This window comes from Galeopterus variegatus, unplaced genomic scaffold (assembly GCF_000696425.1).
Source record: "Galeopterus variegatus unplaced genomic scaffold, G_variegatus-3.0.2 Scaffold1712, whole genome shotgun sequence".
Lineage (NCBI taxonomy): Eukaryota > Metazoa > Chordata > Mammalia > Dermoptera > Cynocephalidae > Galeopterus > Galeopterus variegatus.
The window spans coordinates 156,248-172,129 of NW_007727823.1; the positions used below are offsets into that span (position 1 = coordinate 156,248).

The window sequence follows — 15,882 nt, forward strand, 5'->3', positions numbered from 1 at the left end:
TTCAGGCACTGCTTCTTCATCTGGCATTCTTGATTATTTAAAGTCTCTTATTAGTAAATATTTGCAGGAATGGCAACTTTTATGTAAACTAATCAGATACTGGGAAAAACACCTTGATAAATCACTATGGTACTACTACTATACCTTGGCTAAAATATGAAAGCACAAAGGGGCCTGTGCTCAGTATTATTCTGTATAGGACCTTGCCGCAAGCAGGAAACGGGGTTAGGGGATGAGATTCAGAGCCAAGTCAAGCTGTCTGCAGTTTCTGTCTAGTGGACACAGCTATCGAAAGGACACTAAAATAGCTCCTAGATAGGATAGTTGGTTTGTGCCAGGAATTAACTAAGCATCTATATCATTTTCTGGGAAATAACCAAATCCTTGTTGATACTATTTGTCAAGATAAAACAAAGCAAAAGCTAGTGAAAATAATTCAGCAAGGGGAAAAGCAAGCAGTTTGAAATTAAAAAAAAAAAAAAATATATGCCCAAAGACATCTATTTCCATCTCCTTTATTTTCTCTGTCCTTTCTGTGCCTTTCAGAATGTGGTTGCATATGATGGATGGGTCGGTTCGATTGTGGGATTGATTGGGGGGACTAGATGTCTCTGCTGGTTGCTGTAGAATTTCATGGGATTTCCTGGGTGCCTTGTTGCGTTTGGGATATGTTTGGTCCCAAGGTGCCAGGAACCTCCAGTTTTACTTACATTTGAAGGCCTTTGGTGGTGGAGGGCATTTGGAATTTCTGAAGTCTTGGGCATCTCATTCCCTTTTTTGTTTGTTTGTTTGTGCCAGATTTCCACTTGAAATAACAGAACCTTGTGGGTGATTAGTAGCATTAAGTAAATGATGCCAACATATCTCTCCAAGAGGGCACTGGGGTCTCTTACTTCCCCTTCAGCATCCCACTCATTCAGAGTAGACCTAAAGAACACTTGGGTTTTCAGATCCATCCTCCATCAATATACTGAAAAAATATTTAAAACTTAAAAAGACGTTCTGTTTTCCAATATTTAGGCTGCCCAGAGTGACTGCAGACTTGACCGTCTGGAACCAGGAGCTCTGAAAGTTTTTATTGACATCTAGTTAGACCTGTCTCCCTAGCAGCCTCTGCAAACACAGGGGAGGAAAGGGAGTTGAGATGAATTGAATATTTACATGTGCCAGGAACAAAAACATGTCTTATGCATGACAACTTATTTAAACCTCATAATACACGTGGGTTTATTATTAATAAGCTCACCGCCATTTAACAGATAAAGGCACTGAGGCCTACTCAGCAAGATCCCAAGTGTGCTGACTCCAAAGTTGGGGTATTGGTGAGGATTTTGATGGTGAAAGGAAAAGCAAAGATTATCTAAAGCAAATGAAGGGAAAATCGTAGAGGAACTTTAAAGATACCCAAGGACCTCCCTTTACCACCTCCCACACTCACCAGTTCAAGGCCTTGGGCTCAGGTGGATCGAGTTGGGTTGGTTATGATTTATGTCAACTCCTGGAATTCATGTTTTCTACTCCCTTTTTTGTGTTTAACAAGTTTGATTTTGGAGTAGGTGGCTAGGAACCCAGGCAAGTTTACCATCATGAAAGGAGTGACGTATAACTTCGTATAATGTATGCTATACGAAGTTATTACGATGAAAATAGCACATTTCCTTTCTACTTGGACTGTGAGGGTCAAAGTACTCCAGGGAATAGAAAATAAATACAAATTGATCCCTCACCAGTCAAAGGAAATGCTCTAACTCTGGGAGCTGTAATGACAGCTCCAGATTTGAGGAACTTGTGAAAACACTTTTGAAGGTTAAACAAAACAACACCAGGAGACTTTTTTTTAAAAGTGGCGTGCTGTGTTAGGAAATCTGGTCTTTCAAGAATGACTTAAGTAGCCCTTTCCCAAGAATGACCAGTGGGCAGCAGAACCTGATGGGGTGCTGTTGCTGACCATGGTCCTTTCATCTTTTCTTGCAGGTGAGAAGCCTTATAAGTGTTCATGGGAAGGATGCGAGTGGCGTTTTGCACGAAGTGATGAGCTCACGAGGCACTACAGGAAACACACAGGTGCAAAGCCCTTTAAATGCAACCACTGCGACAGGTAAAGAGACTCAGAAGCTGCTGGGCTGGGGAGGGGAGATGGTGAAGTGGGTTGGAGGGTGGGCTGTGTTCTTGGATTTATCATAAGCCTGTCTCACAGGTAGTTGGGTGTGGGAATGCCTTTTTATTTCTCCATTGAGAGAACGAATGAGATAGGGTTGCCCTCTTGCCTATAATGAACAGGTGGCATGAACTCTTGGTTCAGTCACACAAGCATTTACTGAACAATAGCTTTGGGCCAGGACGCGTGTTAGTCGCTGGCTATCACATGACATAGTTTCTACCTTGGGGAGATGATGCTACAGATAATTTTATGAAATTAATTGAAAAGTAATAATATGAAAAGTAATAGGAGAGAGAATGGTCACCTGTAGCTGCTTCTGATCTTTTTATTAACATCAGTACCACTTTCCCTCATCCTTAGTAATATAAAAGAATAGAAAGCTAGCGTAACAGAAGATAGGCTAGTTGTAAGGCTTTTCTCTGAAGCATTATTGGAAATGAATTTTATGGAAGAGAGTTCACATTCTTTGAGGGCCTGGACCCTTCTTTCTCTTTTGAAAATAGGTACAAGGGTCCAAAAGATGTGAAGCTTTGAGAATTTATCCTATAATTCAATTTCAAGCCTTCAGCATTTGGTAGTGGAAGAAAGATCACGTAGCAACAGATACTACCCAAGTAATAGTATCTGACAGCCTTGGCATTATCAACCAATAAACCCCAAAATGGAGACTCTGCAGGCCAAGGTGAAGGCAGGATTAGGTTTAGACATAATCAAATAATGGGCTTGCGTCTGAGCGTGTTATCCTTCTAATCCTATTTCTGTGTTTAAAAGGAAGCTTAAGAAAATTAACCATCTTTTTAATGCAATACTAAAGGTCTCGGTTATGATGAGAAAAATGCTTCTAATACGATAAAAGCCTCTGAAAGCCTCAGGGTTCCCTGGCTTGGCCAGCAGCTCAGAGGACAGCAGGAGGGGTGTGTAGGATGTCAGCAGAGGCCTGGCTCTCCTCGGGAGGAAACGCGATTGCATCCTGCCTCCCCAGCCCCCACGTTCCTCCGCTCACCAGCCCTTCCTCCGTAGTAGCGTGTGTTTTCTTTGAAGAGCAGGGCAGGAGTGTCCAACCCCCATGGGTGGCCAAGTTGGCTTGGTGCTCCTTTCAGATGCTTATGAAGAAGCGATCATGTTTTTTCCTCTTTTCCCCCCCTTCTTCCTGAAGAGGCTATTTTGCTCTTATCTTTACTCTGTAAGAACTAAATAAAGGCCCCATGCCTCCTGGAGCCCAGAGATAACCTCCCACCCCAGGGCTGAGGAAGTGCTCTTCATGCAGCTATTGTGTCCCGTTGCCTTGGAACTGTGTCCTGCTACGGCGAACACAACTTGTTGAATTGACATCCCATTACTATTCCTCCTGATTTCACGCGAATCAGCGGCTGTTCTTCTGTGGGGTATGCTCCAGTCGAGTTTCTCTTTAATGTCTTCCTTCAACTCCCACCTCAAGTTTCAAGTTTCCCTGGTTCACTCCTCCAACCCTGGCTAATAAAGGAGCCAATAATAAACCATACAGATGGTGACGCTCTGCCCACAGTCCTTTGGGGGGAGAGCATTCCATTAGCCCAGCTGGGACGAAGCGGAATTCTTTGTGAGTTGTCTAAGTATGATGGTGGTGGGTCCACACAGAAGTCACCATCTCTGAGGGGTTTTGAGTCTGTTACTTAGAGATTGTGAGCATATGGGCTGCCATAATCCTTGGGAGTGGACAAAGATTTCTTATGGGGAAATTTCTAGAGTGAATATTCCTCTCTTCAAGTCAACTGACTTGTTGAGGAATTTACAACTTTCCAGCAGTCAATGTATTAGGATTCAACATGGCTGTTTGTATGATTCACGTGGAGAAATATTCCAAACCTATTGGTTATTGCAGTGAAGGAGGTATCAAAGATGGGTGATTTGGTTAGTCTTTTGCTTTAATTTTCTTCATAAAAATGTCCTGTGGTTTCTTGAGCTAGAAATTTGCTGAGTAGATGGTATAAATTCTATGACGTGGTGTTTGGGGGAGATTGAGAGCAGATCAAAGTCCTGTGGCATAGGCCAACAATGCATTTGCAACAACGTCAGAAATGAGAGGTTGGACTCTCATCAGTGTCTCATGACACTTGCGTTTCAATTGCAGTGATTGTGCTAAGAATAGACAGGTCTGGGAGGAGGCCTGCGGAATTGGAGTGGTCCCAAAGCTGAGGAAAGTCTAGAGTGACTGGGCAATTGGCATTCCTTAGAAGACTTTTACCTTCAGAAACAGAGGGCCTCTGTGGCCCTTAGCAGGATGCTATATCCTATTGGTACCACAGTATATATGAGTGTACTACCTCTTGCCTCTTGAAATTTGAACAATTAGACTACCCTATTTAGAAGCTAAGTAGGGTTTGGACTTCCTTTCCTTTAAGCAAGTACCAAGTCTAACTTATGCTTTTATTTTGCCTGTAGGGTAGTTTAAAAAATACATGAGGTTTTTTGTGGCCAACATTTAAAATTGTTAAATGTCACACAGAAAAGTCTATTTTTCTGGCTTTGTCTGGAAAAATCAGATCAGGCAACAGTGGGCTCACATTCCCATGTAGCTGTGACTGGCTGGAGCTGAGTAGCAGTCACTGCCCATTTGTGACGGCCGTGTGATGACTGCTTTTCCGCTGGTCCCACTACTCCCTATGGTCTCCCCAACATGAAGGCAAGCCATTGGTTGCCAAGTATTGTCTCACTAGTTCTGTTGTTTCCTCTCTGAAAAAGAGCAATATTGCTTTATGTTCATCCTTATCAGAAGAGAAAGAGACAGTCCGAGTGCTGTGTGTTTCTCACATTCGGCCCACTGCACTTATTTGCTTTATCTCCTGGCCCCTGCAGACACTAGTTTTGGGATCTCTGGCTTCAGGTTTGTGTTGGGGAGAAAGCAATGAGGTGGTTGTGCCATTTTCTTCCCATCAGACCGATCGGTGCAGTCCACTGAGTGACCAGCTGCTAGAGGGAAGAGTTGTTTCTCAGCCCATAGAACATGAGGCTGCTGATTGTGGTAAACAGGGCTCTGCTACCATTAGCAGTAATAGACAGGCCATCGCTCTACAGACTCAGCATCATTGTAGTCCAAGGAGACTGCAACCAGTATAGTACATCCCCGATCTTGGGCAGTTTAGAGGGAACATTTTGATCCTTTGTCAGCCCACTTATAGGTGGTAGGAAATACCAACCAGTATCACAGCTCTTTGGTCCCCTAGAGGATTGCTGCTGGTGTAATACCCACATGACTTTTAGCCTGCCTTTTTTGTAAGCAAGAGAAATGGCTGTGGGGTTTGACTGGTTCTCCACGATACACAAATTTCAATCATTAAGGGCCTTCTTATTTAAGATCATCTGACTGCTGTATAGTTATAAATACCCTCTAGGGGTATATTACCCTTAAAATTATTTGATTCTGCATTTCTAGATGCCAAGATTATCTATTACCTTTTATTGTTCCTATGTGGAACTCAGTAAGTACAAATTAATAAATAAATATAAATTAATCATGCCTAATTATCTTGCTGATGTATTGAATTTAAATAAAAACCTCACTGGTGAGGAGCCTGGTCTAATTTTGAGCATCCTATATTTCTTAGAATTTGAACAAATAGTGATGCTTATTTGATTCAGTCAGAGTGCAGTTACATTTTACACTATGTTAATGATTTGGTTTGTTTTTTTCACTTTTTTTAAATGAAGGAACTTGAAGGAAAAAGGCCAGGTTAGATAGCCAGCAATTGGTAGAGGCAGGATAAAAGTTGAACACATGCATACTGAATGGTTCTTTCCAATAAAATTCTATATCAAGAATACTATTTTCCTGAAAGTTCCCAGGATATAGAGAGGCAAGGAAAGGGGTTCCGTCCATTCCAGGACCTCTCTTGACTTCTTACCATCTCCAGTCCCTGTGTTCCGCTTTGGGACAGGCAGGATCCTCGGTGCCTGCTTTGTTGCTTGCTGAGAGGTCCTTACTGCTCAAGCCTGACCAGCTGAACCTCTGGATTAATTTTCTAGTTGCTGCCATGACCAACTGCCACAAATCGAGTCTCATGTTTATTTACTTTACAAATGCATTATCTTACAGTTTTGTGGGTTAGAAATCCAACACAGGTCTCACTGGGCTAAAATCAAGGTGTCAGCAGGGCTGCCTTCTCTTCTGGAAGTTCTATTGGAGAATCTACTTCCTCGCCTTTCCCAGTTGCTAGAGGCCACCCACATTTCTTGGCTCCTGCCCCTTCCTCCACCTTCAAAGCTGCTGAGCCTTTCTTGTGCTGCCGTCTCTCTGGTGCTCTCTTTCAATTTCCTCTTCCATTTTTAAGTCCCCTTGTGATAGTTTTTGCCCACCCAGATAATCCAAGATAATCTCGCTACTTTAAGGTCAGCTAATTAGTAAATTAATTCCATCCACAATCTTAATTTCCCTTTGCCATGTAACCAAACCTAGTCACAGTTACTGGGGATTCAATGTAGACATTTTGGGGGGCCATAATTCTGCCTGCCGCAAACTCCTTAAATTGATAGCTCTTTTTTCTTCTCAGCCTAAAATGTAGATGTGGCTGAGAGCATGGCTCTGGAGTCAGGCTACTACATTCAGACCCTGGTGTGGCCCCTTTCTGATGAGTATCTCATCTGGTAGTGGAGATAAGTAGGGTTCTTGTAAGGATAACTTTGAAAAAGAAATACCTACAAAGAGAACAAGCCAACTTGGAACTCCTTTCTCTAGGTTGTTGGGATAAAGGAAGGAGAGAGAGAAAAAAAGGAGGAGGAAAGAAGGCAGCAAGGAGGGAGGGAAAGAGAAGGGACAGTGGCTAGTATGAGCTGTGCCCCCGGGACAGGACAGAGTGATGCAAGTTAAATGCTAAATTCCCTGCATGCTATATTGCTTCTTCTGTGTGCCAGTGATATCCGAGTACTTGCTTGTAAAGAAAACTTAGTAATGCTTTATAGCAAATCAAATCCCCTTTTAGAGGTAACTCTAAGAGATTTTCCAAATATCTTGCTCATACCAAATCAGGGCCTGAAGTAAGTGGGTGTAATTGGAATTGTTATTCAGCGTGTTATTGGACTGGATTGTTTTCCGCTGTACTTTTCCCGTTCTTGTGTGTTTTTCATTGTACCCCTGCCCTGTTTCACTTCATTTCTGTGGCATTTTATCCTGTACATGTACCTATTTAAGGAATGGACACAAACAGAGGGTGTGGAGAATGTTGAGGTCAGGGGAAAGGGTGGATTTTTTTGTTTGTTTGTTTTAAGAATGAACAAACACAGGGAAATCCTGCAATGAACAGGAAACTGTGCTAACCTGAACTGGGCAGTTTGCTAACATCCAAATAAGAGTTTTGGACTATGGGGTTATCTTGGGCTTCAGGGGACCCTGGGAACTTTCTCATAGGTGAGAAAGTGGCCAGTTTCAGGAGAAGGCTCCAGAGGGACAGCCCACACCCAGAGCTGAGAATGAGCTGCTGTTGTACGTGCCAGCTCTACTGGGATTCCAGCCTGGAACCTTAGACTGTAGGCTATAGGGATATGGACATACCCACACCACTAGTTTTCAGATAGGACATTTATCATCTCAGGTCACTAAGAAAAATAGAATTAGCTATGTCTTTAGGCTTGGCTGGATCCAGCTTCTCAGGTGTTGTCTTTGGGACTCTTTCTCTCTCTTCTCACACCAGATCCCCTTTTTCTCTGTTGACTTCATTCTCAAGGTGGCTCTTTCCCACGATGGCAGCATGGAACCCAGCAGCTCCAGGCTGATATCTTAGCAGCTTAGCAGCCTAGTGGAAAGAGAACTTCTCCTTTCACGCAGCTTCAGCAGGTGTCCCAGGGCTGCTGCTCAGTGGACTTTGTGGGTCACGTGGTTATCGCTTAGCAGATCAATATGGCCATACTTCAGCCTTAGGAGACATGTCAGCCCCATACAAAGGAGTATGCAGATGAGTTGGTACCCAAGAGAACATCAAGCTGCTGGTATCAGAGGAAAGAGAAAGGAGTGAAGACAACCACTCCATCCACTCTGGCGCTGAAGAGGGCACTCAGTGACAGACTGCAGGGACCGAGAAACAGGTCAAAAGAGTGGGCTCGAAAATCTGCCTGGGTTCTAATCCCAAGTCTGCCACTCGCCAATAATGCTACCTCAGCCTCAGTTTCCTTACCTACCTTCCCCCCCCACCGCCCCTCACATACACAAAGGGTGAGACTAGTTACCATGGAGGGTTGCTGAGGATGTTATGGGGGTAACATTGGGGAAACCCCTAGCCCAGGGCCTGCATATCATAACCTACTCAACACATGTGAATGTCCTTCTCCATTCCTTTCCTTGACTTGGAGTCTGTGTAGGCCTGTAGATGTCACAGGCAGGATTTCTGGGCTTTCATTATAAAGCTCAGGGTGAAAATCTGAGTGCTGAAATGTCAGAATTCTACCATTCGATAATACAGGCGAATTACTCTTTACTGTACATACAGTATGTACAGTATGTGGGCATGGTTTCCAAAGTACTTTCGCATTCATTTTTTCTTTAATCGTTACAATTATGATCACTATAGTTAACATGCATTGCATCTTACTGTGTTCCAGGCAATATTCTAAGCACTTCCCATAGATAATCTAATTTAATCCTCACAACTAACCTATGAAGTAGGTGCTATAATGATCCTTGTTTTACTGAGGAGGAATTAAGGCACAGAGAGGTTGATGTGTCAGAGTCACACAGGTGTTGGTAGAGCTGGGATTTGAACCCCTGAGCTTCCCTTCCCAGCCCCTGTCCTGTTTCTCAGTACATGTGTACTGTCTCTCTTTGAGGTAAGGTTAATCATTTCCTAAGGGGTGATGGAAGTTAAGTTCTTTCCTTGGCCCTCTCTAATATCCTCGTTGTTGTTTATATTTCCTAGGTGTTTTTCCAGGTCTGACCATCTTGCTCTCCATATGAAGAGACATATCTAAAAAACCAAAAGGCCAGAGTTGCCATGGCATCAGCCAATGTCTGAAGGAAATGCCGAGAGGCAGGGGGCTGGACTTCAGGCGAGGACACATTGCCTCGCAGAAGAAAGTTCTCACTTCTAAACCTCTGTGTACACACACACACACACACACGCACATACTCACACAGACCCACACACATACACACTGTCATGCACTCAACTATATTTAAAATATATACGTCTATTCTTTATGCCTTGCCCTAGCCAGATGGTAGAAGACGAAGAAGAAGGAAACCGGGTGAACTCAGCAAGGCAGACTGGCTGCTTGCTTCAGCACTATTGGAATTATTTCCCGCTGTTGCCAATGGAAATCAAAGAAAATGGATGTGACGTCTCTGCAGGTGGACGGCAGTACGAGGGGCTTATTTAACTTGCTTCTCAGTGCAACTTGATAGGAGAATACCACGTCTTAAAGTTGCATATGTGTAGCACTAATGTTTCTTTTTAAATAGTTGGGGGAAAATGACCTAGAAAACCAAATTGCAGTTTGGTAGCCAAAATTAACTCTTGGTTTATTTGTCCTTTGTGTGTGAAAAGTCCTACTATTCCGTGCGTCAGACTTCCTCACAGAACTGTTGATTGGTTTTGGTTCTTCTTAGTACTATTGAGATCTTTCGAGTCGATACCAACGGCCTTAGCGGCGGCAGACTCTGGAATAACACCTTACACCTTTCTGGCCTGCATTTCTCTAGACTTCACTCTCAAGGGAGGAGTTTTCTTTTCTTCCTTTTTTGACTCTTGCACACCATATGCACTAGGGATTCTGGAAACTTCTAGCATGACTGCAAAGTGGCCAAGAGAATAAAGTCCTTGATGATAAATCACAGTATATCCCTTGAGCCTCACCTTATTGCCAGTGCTAGATTTTTTCTTTTTAATCTCTCTGTTTTTGCTAACGAAAACTTGAAAAGCTTGTTTGGAAGCTTACATGTTTTATCTTTTCTCCATGGACTAAACCTCTCCAGGACTCTCTCGGCACCTGGATGTCCAGCTCTCGAAGCAGCCAGTCAGATGGGACATCACAGTTCTCTCATCCTCCTTGAGGCATGATGACCTCAGCTTCTAGTGATCAACCACTGTGCTGTGTGTCATTGCTACCCTATAACCAGTTACAGCATAGATGTCGCTAGTCTCAAAGGGCAGCTGCATATTTAATCTAACTCTGGGTTATGACCTGACAAAAAGCCAAAAATATCACTCTTTCCAGGAGTGGGGAAAACTGAGGATGCCTCCCAGGTCTAGTGGCTTCACAAAATATCATCCTCTCTTCCTCTCTCATACCCACCGAGCTCACATTGCCCCACTTGTTAAAATACACAATTCAAAATGCCATTGTGGGAATGAAGGGTTGATATGGAAGGAAAGGGTTGAAAGGTTTCTCATGGTCTGTCTAAAAGGAGAGACACGTTTCTAAGTTTGTCTTTGGCTAGGCCCACCATGATGTGTGACCTAGAACATCCAGGATCAACAGAGGCCTCACATTTACTCTGCAAGCTGACTGCAAGGGGCTCACACTCCTTACGTTTCATCCCATACTCACACACCCGGTATTGGTCTCTTTATCTACCCGCATTTGTAGCTAGCTGGCACTGGCTTCAACTCCAAAGACTGCCTTTAGGACCATTAAATGGCCTGTGCCAGCAAGTGGGGTGGTGATTAGGACAGATTGTATATTTTGTATATTTTGGGACCATCCCTTCAAGACACGTCTAACAAAAATGGCATTTGGTCCACACTCGGTTGCTGCTCCTTTATACCAGCTGGCTCCCCTCTGCCCTCTGACTCTTTGACTCATTGACTGTTAAAATGTCACCCCGTACATATTTGGGATGCAAAACTGAAGTCTTTAAAAGGAAATAATAATATGAGGAACACAAACACATATATGACAGCAACCTTCAAGATCCTTGGCATTTGGGTTTCCGCTTTCTGCAAACTTTGTTTTCACTGAAATGTTGAAACTACTCGTCTGAGGGCAAAGAAACATTATCACAAATGCTGTAGCTGCCAATGGGACACTTGGGGCATTTCGAGGTCTGGCCCTTAGAATTTTCTTTCTCTTTTTTCAATTTAGACGTCTGAGGGCAAAGAAACATTATCACAAATGCTGTAGCTGCCAATTGGACACTTGGGGCATTTCGAGGTCTGGCCCTTAGAATTTTCTTTCTCTTTTTTCAATTTAGACCAAAAACAAAAACAGAAAAACAAAAAGGAAAACAAAAAAACCACAGCAAAAAAGAAGAAACACCCTAAACACACACACACACGCACGCACACACATACACAAAATCTGTCCATTTGCCAGAGGCAATTATGTATATGTTAGTTGGAGGGTTTTTAAAAAATCAGTTTTATTCCAAAGATTTAAAACTAGACATGACTTACATGACTTAGAAACAATTTCTGGAGCACTGCTAGCTGACAATCTTGTAGTTCTCTACTGCATTTGAGTGCATTTTGTGGCCAGTCCATTGGGGCGCACCATGGGATTATATTTGAATGTGTGGTGCATCCTTTCTGGATGAAGGGTGTGTGAGGGACCTTGAACCTCAGCTGTATTAAACTGTAGCGCCTCCAGTCAGTGCACTAGATGAAACTTTAGACACCCCAAATTTTGTTGGTTTGTTTATTTTCCTTTCTCTAGCAGCCTCCAGCATGAACGCACGCACATGCCAGCGATGGCATTAAGCCATGGCTGCCACGATTTACCAATGTTCTCTCCCCAGCTGGAGCTGCTCTTGCCTCTCGAAATGCTATTATTAAGGGTTTATAATACTTAATTTAATTTTCGAACTGACCAATGCAAGGCTCTATTAAAAAGAAAATTTAAAAAAAAAAAAAAAGAATACAAAAGAGTAATCATTGCTTGTTTGCTCCCTGTTTTCATCTGTGGTCTCCTTTGAATGTGGCAGAACAAAGGCCCTATGGTCCTCACCAGTGTCTGAACTGTTCAGTAATTTCTCTCTCGTATCAGTGAGGTCCTTTGTAATCTGCTCCTGACCTTTCTCAGAGTGGGGTGCACAGAAACGCGATGGTGGCACTTGCTTGCTTCAAGTCCTTTGTTGACTATGAGAATCGGCCTGAGAATTTGGTGGGTGCCAAGCATATGGCTTTGAAACTGTTCTCCTCTAGCCCAGATTGACACCTGTTAATGATAACCAGTTCTAACCATGCAGGTGGGGGTAGCCCCAATCATTTTGGAAAGGGATTTGTGATAAAATGTCCCTCATCTCTGAAATGGCAGAGATGGTGGCTAAGAGCCTCTAGAGTTAATTGATCTTCCGAGGCATAACCTGAAGATATTCTGCTCCAAGAGGACTCGTTATTTAAACAGTGCTTTAGTGGACATTTGAAACACATTAAGCCTTTTTCTCATTTGAATTGTTATCTCCTAACATTCCAGGGGACCCCAAATTTGAAAGGAAAAACTTGGCATGATGTTTCTTGTGGCTGTCCCCTCAAGCACGCTGTATCCAAGGTTCGGAGTTTGATGTGTAGAAAAAGTGTTTCTAAGCCACATACAATTGTCTTTATTTCGAGTTATGCTTCTTTCTCCTACCACATGGCTGGAAGTCAGAGACGTGGAAACCTGAAATTATAATGCTGCTCCTAGCTACTGGCCTCCTGCCCCACTAATGGTTAATTGGCCCTGCTTAATGCCTGGTGGTGATGAGTATTATGTCCAGAAAAGAAAGAAAGACATGTTCGGATTCCATGACAAAGCTACATTCTGTAAAAATATTGGAGACTCCAAAATGAAATTCACGCTGACCATTTCTTTCTTGTGCTTTCCCCTTGCAAAGCCCTTCAATGTCCCCTTCTCTTGATGCCATCTCCGCCCCATCTCCACCTCTTGTGCCCTTTGCCATCTGATTGCTAATTATAACAGGGTAAAAAGACAGCCAACCTCATGCACGATTAGCAGAACTGATTACTAGTTTTAAAAAATCTTCGCAGCTAGAGAAGATTTTTTAAGGACTTTAGTTTGGGATAAGCTTCCAGAGTCTCATGTTTTTTTGTCTCAAAGGGGAAAGAAATGGGATGCTGTTGGGGGGTGGGGTTCATCCAGTGTGTTCACAACACTCTGCCTACAGCCCTCACTCCTGCTTTCTATGGCAGAACCAAAAGAAATAAACTCAAATCAAAAGAACAATAAAACCCGGTGATTAGTTTTGATGGTTCAAAATGATTTCATCTATGGAAGTCACTTCATAAAGTGTAAAATACAGCAGGAAGTGCTTTTGTCTTTTCTGTTGCACGAGCTGTTTTTAGGAGAAAGAAGATGGTTGGGAAAGTCAGATGCAGCACATTTCGTTGTGTCTTTCTTTCTTTTTTTAAAAATCTTAGGAGGGCCAGCATTTCTGGCTGCAACTTTTGCACCCAGGGCATTGCCAAAGTGAAAATTCAGTTAGTAGAACTGGGTTGAAATTTCCTCAAGGAAGCTTTCCCTTGCATTTTCCAGAAATGGCCGTCTGTCAGGCGCAGGAGTGGGGGCAGGAGAAGAGGACTCAGATTCTGGGTATCTGGATTAAATTTCGGTAAACATGGTGATATCTCCATTTGAAAACTAGAGGGCCTGGCCTGAGTATACATCATTGCCTCTTTGATGGCCTACTTTCCTCAGTGAGGATCTTTGGGAATACTTGAGATGGAACAACAGAAATGTGTCAAAGCCAAAACTGCCTGAAAATAATGAGACATCCCATGACTAACTGCCTGAGGCTTCAGGGTTTTCTCTTGCTTTTAACACTCTCTTAAATCTCCTCTCTGTTGGTTCCTAGTAGATCCCAGAAAAGGGAAAAATAAAGCTGCAGTTAACTTTCTTATGTGCACCCTTCTGATACAGTACTGTATTCTTCAGGTGTTTTGCATTACATATAAGTCCTTGGGAAACAGGTATCAAAAGTGGAGAGAGAAATCCTAGGCCGTCACTTTGCAAATATCCCAAACAAGAGACTCTTTTCAAACAGGGCTCCTTCTCAGTGGTCATGAGGGGAGGTTGATACTTTCTTTGTTGGGGACTGTTTATACAATTTTTTTTCAACTGTGAGCTTTGGAACCGTAAATTTCTTTGACTCCAGCTTCTGTCTACTGCCATAAAATGGACCCCACATCAGAATAATGAGGGTGGTATGTACACACACACCTAGGCGTGTGTGCATATGTACCTATTGTACCTTCACAGAAGGAAAACAGGCTACTGACGTTTAAGAGGAGTAGCCACCAGTGCCTAATATCTTTTGGGGGGGATGGATGCTTATAATTGCCAGTATATTGAAACCACACTGGGAGTTCCACATAGAGGGGAGGGGCAGTGGGTAGGGAGAGGGGACATTTTAATCCTAGGCCTTTGGACTGGAGGCAGAAGGATTTCTGCAGTTCTAGGTCCTGAAGGCTTTGGGGCTCATGGGCTGGTTCTCAACCTTTTCATTGTTTCTTCTTAGCATGCATGTCCAATCTAAACCCAGACTCAGTTTAATTTCCTTATCTTTCACATCTGCTTCATTCCAGGGAGGAAAAATACACCTGTTATGGCCAAGATCTCCTTGCTAACACAGAGGCAAAACTAAATGTTAATGTTTTTGAAGCCTCCCCTTCCTTTTCCCCCTTCTACTCCCATTGCACAACTTCCAGCCGCCACCACTCTTCTTTCAAATCTCGATTATCCTCTTAACAGTTGCTTGAAGAAATTTATTTTTGCACTATACATTTTCTTTTTGCCAGATGTGTCTAACAAGTGTGTTTGGAGAGACCTACTCCCAGCCCCCTCCCTTCCCCCCCACCTCCCCGGTCACATTCTCTCAGGCCTTCTCTGGTATTTATAATATATCACGGAAGTACCCAGTCTTATAGCCCTCGGTTATGCCTTTTTTTGACATTTTATTTTTTTTAAGCTTTTTATATATATATATAAATATATTACTTTGTCAAGTTTTTTTGCTGTACAAAAGTCTTAAGATTTAAAACTATTATTTGTATTATATGATGGTGGTATGTTAATGTTACAAAATTATTAATGAAGAAAAAATTTATTTTTGTTACTGGTCTGTTTCATAATTCTTTTTTAAATTGGTATATTGTAAGATATCTATGCAAAAAATGTTATGTGACGCATTTTTATTTAAGAATGTAATATGTGTAATAAACAGTAGAATGTGTTTGGCCTTGGAATGCCTTACTGTATTTCTCCTTAGCTGGTTTCATTGGGGGAAAAAAATGCTCAAAGAGACACAAACGGGTCCTTGTATACCTCAGGAAAGTTTTCTGTTTCAGAGAAAGGGAAGGCAAAAGGTTGTATTAGGTCATTTTTCTTTGGGAGGTTGTTGATTGTGTGTGTGTGTTTTATGGTTTCAATGAGGTAGCTCAGTGCCTGAATAAGAAGGGACACAAAGCAATTTATTTCTTTGAGGAGAGAAAGGGAGCAAATAGTTAGAGGTTATGAAAAGCAATATTTTAGAATGAGGAAGATTCTAGGATGTTATTTGTTTAGGGGGTTGGGAGAGGCTTATTGAAAGCCATTTATTTGGTGAGAGAAGGGGGCAGTTTGTTCTGGGATGGTGTTAAATAGCATATTTGGAAAGGATCATTTGAAGCAGTTTGTGGAAGAGGAAAGAAAAGGAAAGGTTCGAGGAAATAACTTAAGTGAGGGATGGGTGAGTAAATTTACAGGGCATGCTTGGTTACAAAGTGGAGAGAAAATGGCTAACAAGAGGCAGAGATGTTCAGGTGGCCATACGGAGTACAAAAAAG

The 15,882-nt window shown here is 42.6% G+C and overlaps 1 protein-coding gene across 1 annotated transcript in view; it reads left to right on the top strand.

The window, feature by feature from the left end:
- Positions 1-15,303, top strand: part of KLF7 (Kruppel-like factor 7 (ubiquitous)) — an 89,969-nt gene extending 74,666 nt beyond the window's left edge. The window contains exons 3-5 of the mRNA XM_008578541.1: positions 1,975-2,098; positions 9,043-11,127; positions 11,237-15,303. Coding sequence (XP_008576763.1) covers positions 1,975-2,098; positions 9,043-9,094 — 176 coding nt within the window. The 3' untranslated portion in view covers positions 9,095-11,127; positions 11,237-15,303. The remainder of the gene's footprint in view (positions 1-1,974; positions 2,099-9,042; positions 11,128-11,236) is intronic.
- Positions 15,304-15,882: the final 579 nt, after the last annotated feature.